Consider the following 13,184-nt stretch of genomic DNA (forward strand, 5'->3'; position numbering starts at 1 on the left):
TCAATTGTCTTAAAGAATACAGTCTAACAATGACTTGGTACCACCACTAAAACTCGAGGAGAAAATTATAATAAACATGCTTTATTGTATGATTAAAGACCACAGTATGAAAAATCCTGACATCTATACATACAGTTCAAAGGGAAGTAAAAGCAAAGAGGACATTTAAATTCACTCAAATTGGGGTTTTTTTCTTGCCATTCTCTCATTACTTTTTTGTGTACAGGACTAAAGTTGGGCATTTTCATCTACTACTAATACTACCTACTAATGTATAAACTAGCTAACATATAGGTTGCAACTGCAAATTACATTAAAATTTGCCCGTTTGTTTAAACCATAAATAAATTTAAGGAAACTTAATCCAAACTTGGCAATAGAATTATTGGTAAATCTGACAAAACTTAAGTTTAAAATTACAACTTTTATCCATAATGTACAAATGCAGAGCCCTGTGGTTTAGATTTTACTTTCATGTGTTATAGGAGTATTTTAGTATTTTAGGAAAAAAAAAGAACATCATTGTTGTGACTTGTGAGAAGCAGAAATTTTGCAAGGTTGAAGAGATCCATTAAATATCAAATTGTCTAAAACGCGTAGTTGCAGTTAAGCATAATGATGACTTTGACTGATGATTTCATTAAATGAACACACTGAAACATTAGAATGGTTACATTTTAATACAATAGTACAATGTTGAGACTACAGCGAGGATATACACACCCGAGGCTTCTAAAACTAATATAATATTATTAATTGTAACTTTTTTTAAAAAAAAAGAAACTCATAGAAAAAACAAAACAAATGCAACATGACTCATAATGGCAGTTTTGGAACACTTGCTGACGTTAAACACACTAAGGCACCTTGTGACTTGAGCACACTGATAATGAGGTACACCCCGTCAACACATACAGTATGACAGAGTTATGGTAGCGGATCTAAAGTAATCTCAAACAAGTCTTAGAAATACTGCAACAAATCTGCGAGCAACAAAGTTTACGTTCATGTATGAAATTCACAAGGAGCTGGTCCACCTATCAGTTACAAAACAGTAACGTCTCTGCAGGACTTTAACTCTTAAATAAATTACACTGACACAATGAGACAATATGATTATCCTTCAAGACACTTTTTTTTCCCTAAAATATCTATGCATTTGGTACCATCATGCTCCTGTCCAGCAGACAAGACTGAATGAAGGAATACCACTTAAATGGGATATCAGGCAACACTGTTGGGGTATCGTGGGTCTTGTCACTCCTCTCGTGTGCTCTGCACCATAGAGTACTTCTTGCAGGGGTTCTTAAGGCAGGCAGGAGGCCAGGTGATGGGCCAGCTGTAAGAGCATGGCACCGCGGTTTGGACGTTCCTCTCCAGGAAATTGAACAGTGGGTTCCACCAGGTGTTGGTGAGGTAGTTGTTCGGTGAGCATTTCAGAGTCTGAAAAGAAAATTAAAGTTTAGAAACATTGTCAGCTAGAATAATATCACTAATCACAAAAGTCTTTATTCCCTTTTACACACTCCCCATCGCTTCTTGTTCACATGTGACTTATGTAATTTAAAAGTCAGTTTTGGTGTGACTATATATCAAATATTCTATGTTCTTATGTCATAAGAGTGATGCACGTGGACCTTATGTTCAACTTTTTTTTCCTTTTTTCTTCTTTTTAACTAACACAACAGGACAGGATAGCACCTTTTTCCATTTTCACTTGCTTGCTAATAATTCCAACTCTTGATTCTGGCCGTCATTGAAATTCCTAACATGTTTCCAGTAGAGCAGATTGGGGACAAAAATCCACTGTCCTTGATATTATTGTGAGGCTTCGGCAGTCTGAGTCAGACAAAGGGAAGATGCCGAGCCTGCAGAAGCATCAGATTAGCTTAGCGTAAAAGCGTGGAATCTGTTTTTGCACTTAATGAGCAGAATGAACAGAATGGAATGATTACAGCAAGCAAAAACTGTTTCAGCGTACATAACGTCACATGACAACCCTTATAATTAATTCTCTCCTGATATATGATTTGTGTGAACAGTTAAATTAGTTTAAATAGACTGTTGAAAATGTTGAAAATGTGATGCTTTCAACAGTTTCCTGCGGGATCAATAAAGTTCTTATCTTATCTTTTCTTTCATAAAGGGGCCAAAATACAGCACAAATCTTATTTTACCATTACATGTCTATCTTCTTTGTTTAACTAAAGCAACCTGAGGAATACAGGGAATAATAAAGAAAAACAACAACATCAAAATCACACTGAAATAATCGTTGACTAATATGTTAATGTAACCTGAGATACTTTTGTTCGGCACCATGCCATATCAACTGTGGCCAGTAGAGGGGATATTTGTACATGTTGCCTGTTTAAGGGATCAATATCCAGACAATTTTGACACAGACTCTAAAAGTATACTTTGTAACTACTGTAATGTGTAATTATACAAAATATATAGACCACTTCTTTTAAACATAAACTGTTATAAATTATTGTGATGGCTCGTAACTTTTAGCTGGTACAATTAAGGTAAACTGTGTGAACAAAATACAGCCATGTGTCACCAGGGAGACAGTCCACAATGCATAAATGATTAATGCATAACGAGGGTTCGGTGAGAGGAGAGCTGAGACCAACTCTGTGTTCGGACCTGTAAGTTAGCCATGGTGTGGTACCACCAGAACAGGCGGGAGGTGATGAAATAGGCCACGACCACATCCACACTGTAGTGCTCATGTGCCACCAAGATGCAGACCACGCCCACGGCGCTCAGCAGCCAGCACATTAGATGGTACCACCAAAACGACCGTGGAGAGTCTTAGCAGAGAAAGAGAGAGAGAGTGAGATAAAAGATGCTGCCAATATTACTGACAGCATCCATTTGTGGTCTGTAGTTTGTGGTACTGTTGGATTGTATTATACTATACAGAGAGGTGTTTTGTCTTCCCTTATTGATACTGAAGACATCTCTCGGCATTGCACAACATAATTCAACAGGCCCAGAAACTACAGCCTTCAAAATGACCATTAAGTTCAGGTAACAGCTCTATAACGAAAAGAAATTAAAAGTGACATAAACATTTTAGTCTTAATGCAGGCACAGTTTACTGCAGGGCTGTTGGATTAGCTTTGGTTAGTTATATCTGATAAATTGAAAAAAATATATAAATATGCAGTTTTATATGATATGCAACATAACTGGCAACGAGTAATACAAATGATCTGATGTTAAAACAAAAATTCTGATGGTGGCGACGCATGTCATGTCTTGAATTCTGCTCTGCTCTTCCGAGAAGGCCCGTGTGTTCATATATTATTCATGGGAAATTCATTTAAAGCACACAAACAACTGTTGCTTTGAGTACTTACACTCCTTAATGAACAGGTAAGTGAGCGTGAGCATCACAGTGTGTCCACTGTAGAGGAAGTCTCCACACAAGAGATGGGAGCTTGTAATGGACAGACCCCCGCCTGACACCATTCGAAGAATTCGCTGGATTTTTGCCTGGGAGTCTCCATGGAGCTGATAGAGAGCAGGAAGGGCACATAAGGATGGAGGAATACATGAAGACTCAATCAGCAGCTACATTAGCGCTACAACTCGCAAATATTTTTGTTTTCATTGAACTTGCTGAAAATATATTTTTTAAAATTTATTAATCAACTGTCACAAGTGTTCATAAATTGAGGATATTACTGGGATGAGGGAAAAGCAGCAAATCAGAGACCACAGGATGTTTAGAATTTGCGACTGACGAATAATTAAATGTAAATGATTACCACAACCGTTAAAGGACTATTTCAACATTTTACGGTCACCACTGGTAGCAGACCCACAGTGACGACACGACTCGAAGAACGTCCTGCTCTGAAACAAGAAATAATCTGGTACATAATGCCTGTAAAATGTGTTGTTTATACACTTTCTTTTTGTGTGGATTGAACAATTGAGATATAATATGTTAATTGGTGGCTCTGAGAGATGCTGGTGTGTTACCCGTTACCAGTCTTCTTTGTGCTAAACTAAGCTAAAATCCTCTAGCTTATATAAGAGAGTGATATGATTCTTATCTATTTTGTCCATCCTTCAGAAATGAAGTGAATAAGCAAAATACCCAAAATGTTGAACCATTCCTTTATTTTTTCTGTTGCCCATCAGTATGCTGTGTCATTTGAACTAGTAATTTAATGAAGTCAAAATGAAGAGAGATTGAAGGAAGTGAAACAAAGACAGTTTAACAATATCATCAGCTTCACATGATCGAAACTTGTGCTCTTGTGCTTGTTTCTAAAAGTACTGAGGATAACTTGCTTCTTACAAGTAGCTTAAGGCTTTCACACATTGTATAAAACATTTCTAAATCTTGGGAACAAAACAGCAACTAAACTGTCTGGCTGCTGATCGTTTTGCACCAACCCAAACAACTGCCAGGAGCACGTTTTTGATCAAACGCTGATGCACATCTTATGGTCGATGTCCTGAGGCCGTGAGTCAAAATGGCTTTTTTATAGCCGCCTCTTTTGCGTGGTCGTGCAAAATGAGCCCTAGAGGGTGCACAGGAGCAGCAACAACAGCTGATGCGGCGCTCTGACGTTCGTCGCTACTCACCTTCGGAGCACAAGTCATATGCATGCCAGGTACAGGCAGGGTGGTGATGTACATCGTCACACAGCGGTATAAGTACAGGGTGCCAATGAGGAAGAAGAACCGCCTGCTTGCTATTGACCTGCAAATGGACAATATTAGAATATGCATCCCTGTTTATAAATTGTCAAACATCTTCCTACATCCACAAAATGCTTGAGAATCTTGCACAGTGTGACTGATACGTCAACATGGCTCCCGCTCAGCTGGAGTTTTATTAACCAGACTACATAAGGAAAGTGGAAATTCTCCATAATATGCAGTAAAAATTAGGATTTTGTTTGCATTGCTGAGACCATTTGGTTGTTAGATTTTGTTTCTACATGTTCTACAAAAGTTTAGTTTGGTTTAACATTTTTCAGGTGTATCCTCATTAATACCTCGACAGTGAAGATCTGATTTTGGTCTCAGCTCTAGAGAGCAGAGTCTGCTTTCTAAACTAGTCGTGTCACCGCTCGGTCACACAGAAGTAACTTCACTAGTGAGGCAGAAATACAATTTCATCACTGACAATAGCATTATTAAACTATAATATGATGCAATTCCTCAATAATCGGAAGAGACATGCAGAGCATTGACAAGTTATTCATTCCTTTTCGTTAAATTCTTCATTTAATTTTTAGGTGTTTTTGGAAGACAAGCTTGAAATCTAAACTGCATTAAAAGATGAGGCTGATATTACTTTGTGTATGTCATGTCATATAAAAAAAATAATACAAATGATAATAATAATAATAATAAACAATACCATGATAATGATGATACCACAAAAATATAGAATATCCCCATCCTTTGATGGGGATATTCTATGCATCTATCATATGTAATACCAAAGGTGTTTACTTGTATCTGAAGAAGAACAACTGGATCAACCAAATGACCAGCAGCACCATGCCATTGATCTCTGTCACTGTAAATGCCCAGTTGACCCTGTCAATATAATCAAAAAACTTATCAGGAAGAGGCGGGCTGCTTTCTTTGGGCGGGACCCTCTCGTGGACGACAGTGATGACGACTGTGGTAAGAACCAAGTTAAAACCAGCATAAAAGAAGGCGATTACTGTCTTCCACCACTCCATGGGCAAACGGTTGGCCTTGGACTCTGGCACAGAGATCTTCACATAGTCATTATGCCTCCCTATGCCTTTCCGAAAGCCCCTCTTTGTGTCCTCCCCACCTGGGGTGTGGACAGGACATGTTTTACCGCTGGTGGGCACGGCATCACCCTCCATTCCAGGGTTCAGATTATCAGTGGCAGAGCCTCGCGCATCCACAAGCTCCTGTGATGCCATGGCTGCCTACTGTCCATCCACAGACACCACTCCTCTGGGCTGAGTCTTTTTCGCTGCCATGAGAGAAAACAGAAGGTTGGAAAATGACAAACCTTTCAGCTGGGAAAGCACAAGCATGCTATTATAGGTTGCACAAGACAGAAAAGCACATAAGTAAACAGGTACTTCTTAGGAAAGAGAGGTAGTTCTAAATCACCATGATGAGAAACAGGGAAGAGATGAACTATCATTTACTTTTGTTTCCACTATTCGTTATCCAAGGGATTAAGCAAGGAAAGAGATCCAGCTTTCACTGATGCAAACTTCCTGATTTCAATGTCTGAAAGGTCCATTTCAGATTTAAAAAACTATTTCTGAGTTTATAGCAGGCAGTTATTACAGATGTGGTTGTATGAGCTGAACGGTTTGTGTTTTTCCTTTCCCTGGATGCTCACCAGAACCACCATGACAGTTTTCTGTCTGGACGTTAAGCCAGACTCTTACTTTGGGCCTTCCAAAGTCTTTCTGCCATGCAGCTTTGGTTTTCTGATTCTATCCTCAACATGCAGCGGTTTCAGGCAAACATGATCTGTTGCAGCAGAGGAATTTGCCTGCTCACTATAAATGCTTCAAGTTGTATGAATGCAAAAGTAACTAAACTAAATTAAGCCAAACAAACAGTTTCATCATCAACAGGATTCATTTACTAGCTGTTCTCTGGAACTTTCTATCGTATCACATGACATCTGCAGGTAGAGTTTGCTCAGTTGTCATCAAATTTACAGAAAAACACAGGTTGTTTTTTTTTTTTGTTTGTTTGTTTGTTTGTTTTTTGGAGCACTTTAAATGACTTCTTGTTAACTGCAGCTTAAAAGTCCATGACTAATGCCCAAACTCGATATGTTGACGAAGATCACGTGATAACAATGAAAGCTCCAACTGCTAAATGGACCTTGCGATGACACTGCTTCTTCGACAAAACAAAACAAAGTGAAACCAAACTAAGCTAAGCTACGCTAACCTAACCTAAAATTAAAGATAAACACAACCAAGCTAAAATATAATAAAATAAAGTAATGGCTGGATTGTTGGCAGGTAGAGATGAATGACTGGTAACTACACTCAGAAGACAAACAACGTTTGAGATGAGCTCGTCGAATGTTTGTTGTTGAGCTCTTTTCAGTTAATGACTTCAGAAAGCACTACAGCAATGACTGATTTTCATTCTTTCATGTCTAAAAGGCTTTGAGTCCATTTAACAGCTCCATTAATGGATTTGATGGATACTGCTATCAGTCCGAAATGCATCACAATACATGTCATCTGGGATACATAAAGAATGACATGTTTGCTTGCAGACAACCCTGGCAATAGGACAAAAGATGGGACAGAAATAGAGCATGGCTGGATACAAGAGAGCTGCTGAAAGTATCAGATTCCTCAGAATCAATTTTTGGGAAAATATTATTACAGTGGCTCATAGTAAAATACCCTCTGACTAACTCATAGCACATTCAACCTTTGTTACACAACTGATGGACGGCTACTGAACACAAAGTCTGACAGACTTTAAGGAAGTTAAAGAGGTCATAAGGTATATTAATACTGTCCAAGATGGCAAATAAGATCAACAAGAGTAGACAAACAAAATAAGTCAATTACAATGCCATGTCCCTCATGTTATTAGTGGGGTTATGTTGCAGGTCTGTGGTTAGTTAGTCTGCAAGTTGTGATCCTATATGTCACAGACACCTATGCAGTCACTTTACTGCTGGTACAACAAAGCTTGTATGAGTGTAAGGAAACTGTGAATGTCCTCTTGTTTTTTTTTTGGAATAAGACATGCTCACGCTAATACTGAACAGCAACACTTCAAATGTGAGAATTTGGTGAAGTCTGTGCTTAAGCCCAACATCAGAGAGACTTAAAGCACTGTGGTGACAATGTCAAACAAATCAGGCTGCCGCCTAATGCAGCCCTGCATTCAAGCATGACTTGTCTGAATGTTAAACAACTAAAAGTATCGAACAAGTCCTCCAAACTTAAGAACAAAATAGGTTGTTAGTTAATGCCTCCCAAAATGCCCATGTAACCCATGTGAACATTTCCTCTTCTGTCATCCGTAGAGGCCCAACATTGATGTGAGAAATTAAGCATATGAGCCTGAATCTAATCCCTCTTGTTCCTAAAATGAAAGGTAACATCAGCAGGATTTTTTGTTTGGTTTTTGGTGACCTCAAACGGTTTAACTTCTCACCTTGCTACAGAGATACAAAAGTGTAATCCAGGGTGTACAAAATGACATCAGTGATAGGTGTGGTTACAGGTAAAACACACAACACTTTCTTAAGGCTCAGTTCATTCTGACCGCTTAGGGATATATTTTATTGTTTATTTCTAATCAAAGAAGTTGATTAGGAATAAACACACTTTACACACATTATGAAAACACTGATCTGCTGCAAAGATATTTTCCTACTTGTCGTACCTGGTGTTTTTTGTTATGCTTTGTCTTTTGATTTCAGTCCGCGTGCCGTGTTTCATGTTTGTCTTATCATGTGTTTCCATGTTTTATGTTCAAGGGTTATGTCATGTCCTGTTTTATTTTGAAAGCGTCTCTTCCCCTGTGTGCCCTGTTTTCATGTAGCTTTGCTTTTGGTTTTCTTGATTGCTTTCTCCCTCCTAATGTGTGTCACCTGTGTCTCGTTGTCTTGTCTATTTAGTCCTCGTGTTCCCAGTCACCCGTGTCAGAGTTTTGTCTTCATGAAACCAAGCCAGGCTTTTCTAGTCTTGTCATGCCATGTTAATGCCACAGTTTTTTGTTGATCCTTATCCACAGAAGTGTGTGCCTTTTTTTGAGTTTTTGCTTAAATAAATTAAGACCATTGTTTGGACCTCTGCCTCACCTGCCTGCCGGCCCTTTTTGACTCTGCATCGGGGTTCAGCCTTTTTAGTGTCAGCCACGACGCTCACTTCTTGACACTATTCTACCTCTTGTTGTCATATACTGCTTATGAAAACAGTGATATTTAAAAAATGAAACATAATGTTGATATAAAAAATATGCATGTGATAATATTATGTAAATTAGACATATCTTTAATGATCTGTTGTTCTTACAGCGTTCGCTTTGTCATAGTGATTGGAGTTTAAGCACTTTAAGGACTTCTTGTTCGTGTTGGTTTAAAAGATGAGCTGTGAACACACATTTTGAGAAGCCTGCATGATAAGGTTGAAACAGAGGAAGCTAAGTGATTGGACCTTGATTTGGGGTGGTTTTGCTTAACTACAACTAACTGCTTGGTTAACGTTCTACTGCGGTCGTGCTTACAGCTTTGATTTGTTTCTGGCGTCAATTTCAGGCACTTTGTACAAATTCAGCACACAGCTACATGTTGTCTCTTTTTGGTAAAACAAATATATTTTGGGTTGTTCTGTTATTTGAACGAATGACCAGCGCTGTTGTTTGTCTAGTGAGAACAGTCTCTTTAAGTCTCGATATTTGGATTTTCAGCTTATGGAGGCCATAGTTTTTTTAAATATTAACTTTATTGTCAAAAAATGTTGGACAGGAGTAATACTTTCTGTGTTTAGGGGTGGATTTTTTCTTCCCAAAATCCCACAAGTCCTATATTTTCTCACATCTGTATTCATACTCTGTGACAGGCCATTGTGGTATTCAATATTTAGACTGCACATGTGTGCTATACATGGGAGGCCAGCAGAGTGTCTCCATTAGACTAGTTTTCCACTGCTTCCCCTCCTCCCTAGTGTACAGTACACTGAGTTTTCCCACCAGCCGAAGCACCCAGCACTCTAAAGGGATGGGTGGTGATGGAAAACTGGCAGAAAAAAACTATTCCACATGGTCACAGGGCTGTAATGGATAACTTGGCTGCCTCCACTCTCAAGCTATTTCAAGAGAAGCCACCCAGTGCCTTGAAGGCTGTACTTTTCTCCAGGGTTACTAAGGCTTTGACTCCATTTTCGGGCCCTCGTAATAACATGCTACTATTGCCGTCCACTCATTTTCTTCTTCACATCTTGTGGATTGTCTTCATCAAAGGAAAGGGCTTAAAATAAGCCACATCAGAGGTGGCCCAGCCCTCTTGGACCTGGTAACGTTACAGACAGGAGTTGCATACATCTGTTATAAAATGTATTTGCTGTAATTTAGGCCCTGAAACTCCATGTTCAGTAGTACATCGTGTTAAGGTTTTTGGTTTGTTTTTAATACCATTCATACCATTTCATTCCATGTTTCCTTTCAGTAACAGATGCACAAAATGTTAAATGTATAGTTCAAAAGTCTCACTGAAGAGGGTGCGATTGAAGTATCTGACACAAGTTTACAGAGCAACTTGGCACTGTGTTGTTTTGGCTCTCTGTCTGCCATTTTGGCTCTTTGTCTGCTATTCTTGTGCAACTAGCTTGCTAATAGCTTTAGCAAATACATTTGTCTTGCACTGTGGTCATACACAGTGAGGGTACAGGCAGAATGTGTGTGGGTAGGCAAATACATAGGCCGTCTAATCATTTCAATTTATTATGGACTTATTAGAAGAGATGTATATTAGATGTAACAGCTACAGACAGGGGACTTCTCTTTCTTTTGGGTCAGAGTGTAGAATTTATTGATTGCCGTCAGGATTTTAAGAGATTTTCAGCAAATATAACAATATGTTTCTAAAATACATCAACAACCCTACCTTTAAAGTAGCAAAAGTAAAGTTCTCTTCTTGCCTGATTATATTATTGGATTGTTATTGAAATTCTCATTAAAATGTAAATAGTATCTCATTGTTGTAGCAGGTTCAGGCGGAGGTAAACTTTACCTTCTTTATTTGGTAAATGCCTAATATAAAACAATATAATCATAAAATATAAGCTCATCATATGATATCACGCTATAGTCTTTATCTTCATCTCATCTTGGGTCCTGTCCACCATGGATTGTCCTGTGGATGCTCAATGAGATTGGAAAATCTGGGAAATTTGGAGGCCAGGTCAACACTTCTGCTTTATCTTTCTCGTGCTTAAATGACTTTTGCAGCGTTGCGGGACGCACAGTCGTGCTGGAAGAGCCTACTGTCAACACTGTTGCCATGAGGGTGCGTACTTGGTCTGCAACATTATGGGTACGTGGTAGGCAAGTGGTACATGTCAAAGAAACTTCTACATGAGTGCCACAAGGTTTCCCAGCAAAATTTTGAACTGTAACAAGAGTCTCAGTGGTTCGAATGCTGTAGCTGTTTGGTGTGTAGCTGTGAGATGAGTCCATGACTAAATGTAGTTCATGGCTTCCTTTTTTTTTTCCTTTAACCACTGATTAGCAGTAGCAGCAGTGAGGGGAGGTGGTAATAGAAGCAGAATTCGTAGAATAAGTTAACGGAACAGAAGTTGACATCATGTTAGCAGTGACATCATTAGTCTGTTGTTAACATTAATCTCCCCTGTTCATTTAGCAGGAAACATGCACCGATAAAAATGTTTAAAAACATCTGCTTTTACCACAGTGATGTTCATTTCCTCTACTGATCCCATTACTCATGCATAACACCAGATCACTGTGCAAGCTGTTCGTCAAAACACAAAACAGATTATTTGTTAACAGAACAAATTAACTTTTTAGCTCCATTTTTTTTTCTCTAGTGTACAAGTGGTCACACTGTTGGAGCCAACCCTACTTTTGCGGGTGCCTTAGCCACATGTGGGGTGGGTACTGGCAGTAATGTCAGGTTCAGGACTGGGTGTCTCCCATGCCTCCAGTATATTAGAGGGTGGCAGTTTGTCACGTGATGTCGGTTTTGAAGTTTACTTTCGGGGTGTAGCACGGTGGGGGCCCCCCACACACAGCGTTAAACATCATGTTCCACATGAGGCTACTGGGTGGGGCAACAGGTCCTTGCTTGTCCTGTAATAAAGCATCCCCTTGCGTTTTCAATCAAAGCTAATGCAATAGGAAATTGACAACCGAATTATTAAAATCAAATTAAAGCAAAGCACCGCTGTATCACAAGCAAACACAGTCTGTGGAGTGGGCAATAAGCTGTTACATTTCAGAAATAATGTTTCCGGTTTGCATTTAAAGGTTTTGAAGCTTCAAATGTGACAACTTGCCTATTTGTCTCTCTTCACCACGTGATGCTACTAATAAATTATCTGTATTTATAACTGACATCATCGCCCCATAAACACCAAGTCTCTCAGCTTACGTCAAATGATCCACTGAATAAAACTTTTTGCATGTATTTATGCGCCTACACGTGCCCTATAGGCTTCTATAAAGAATTCAAAGATCGATTATAGGCCAATGTCTACCAGGCACAAATCACAATAAATGTATCTCTTTATCTTTAAGCAAGACTGATAAGAAAGAAAGTTAAATGTCATCATTAGTATAAATTCCAGTCCGGTCTACAGCATCATTTTCAAACATGAATCCACACAGATTCATCCAGTAACCACCGTGAAATCCACCAGGTAGCTAACCTGCACATGAGAGGATGAAGATCTGTATTTAGATTCACATGTTGCACAGTTTACAGCATCCTACCTGCCTTCCTCGGGCCTCCCTGGCGCCTCTTCCTACACTTGCAATTCCTTGAATGCCAGATGCTGCGCCCTGTTTGATCGCTGCTCGGCTCGGGCTGCACTGCCTGCTACACGACAGTGCCGCTCGCTTTTGACAGAGCGCTCCTCCCCGAAGTCCCACATATCGTCAGGTCCATCCAGCTTCTGGACCGATCCTCCTGCTAGCACCCCCTTTAATCCTGAGTAACTGCCCTGTAATCAGCACAAGCATCGACCTGCAACTCTGTGCATTTAAAAATAGGAGTTCTGACATATTCGCATTGGGGGAGGGAGTATCAGGATATTCTGTTGTTTGTGGGTAACTGGGCATTTGTTATTTGGATAAACTATACTATATTTGTGCCATTTTATAAAATGGAAGCATAATATAAAATGCCATGAAAATATTTTGTTCATATTTTGTTGTAGTTTTAATTTCTGCAAAGTCATTCCACGTATTTCTAATAAAGTTTAGTATAAATGCTCTTTTCACTTTCGAAACATTGCTAAACATAGACATCCAAGTGACTCAGTTTGTGATTTTTAATGAGAACTCTGTTTTTCCTTGCGACAACGAACAAACTGGTTGCAGATCAGTTGAGTCTTCAAGCCAGCTGCTGTGCTGTGAGGAAATAATGAAAAAAATCTGAATCCAGATCAGTTTCTTCAGCGGTCGGACCACTGACTAAGGAA

The 13,184-nt window shown here is 39.2% G+C and overlaps 1 protein-coding gene across 1 annotated transcript; it reads right to left on the bottom strand.

The window, feature by feature from the left end:
• Positions 1 to 101: 101 nt before the first annotated feature.
• Positions 102 to 13,080, bottom strand: sgms2a (sphingomyelin synthase 2a). The gene is made up of 6 exons (XM_046416755.1): positions 12,475 to 13,080; positions 5,491 to 5,992; positions 4,612 to 4,729; positions 3,372 to 3,525; positions 2,653 to 2,819; positions 102 to 1,443 (listed from the first exon to the last, which is right to left on the bottom strand). The coding sequence occupies exons 2-6, from the start codon at positions 5,937 to 5,939 to the stop codon at positions 1,258 to 1,260; spliced, it is 1,074 nt and encodes a 357-aa protein (XP_046272711.1). The 5' UTR covers positions 5,940 to 5,992; positions 12,475 to 13,080; the 3' UTR covers positions 102 to 1,257.
• Between the last annotated feature and the right edge of the window lie 104 nt (positions 13,081 to 13,184).

This window comes from Scatophagus argus, chromosome 2 (assembly GCF_020382885.2).
Source record: "Scatophagus argus isolate fScaArg1 chromosome 2, fScaArg1.pri, whole genome shotgun sequence".
NCBI classification, from domain to species: Eukaryota; Metazoa; Chordata; class Actinopteri; family Scatophagidae; genus Scatophagus; species Scatophagus argus.

Excerpts from the sequence above, each read along its gene's own strand:
- sgms2a (XM_046416755.1), bottom strand. The coding sequence starts at position 5,939 with ATGGCATCACAGGAGCTTGTGGATGCGCGAGGCTCTGCCACTGATAAT. Across the intron at positions 4,730-5,490 it reads TTGTTCTTCTTCAGATACAA|GTCAATAGCAAGCAGGCGGT; the intron begins GTAAACACCTTT and ends GTCCATTTGCAG. Across the intron at positions 2,820-3,371 it reads TTACCTGTTCATTAAGGAGT|ACTCTCCACGGTCGTTTTGG; the intron begins GTAAGTACTCAA and ends TTCTCTGCTAAG.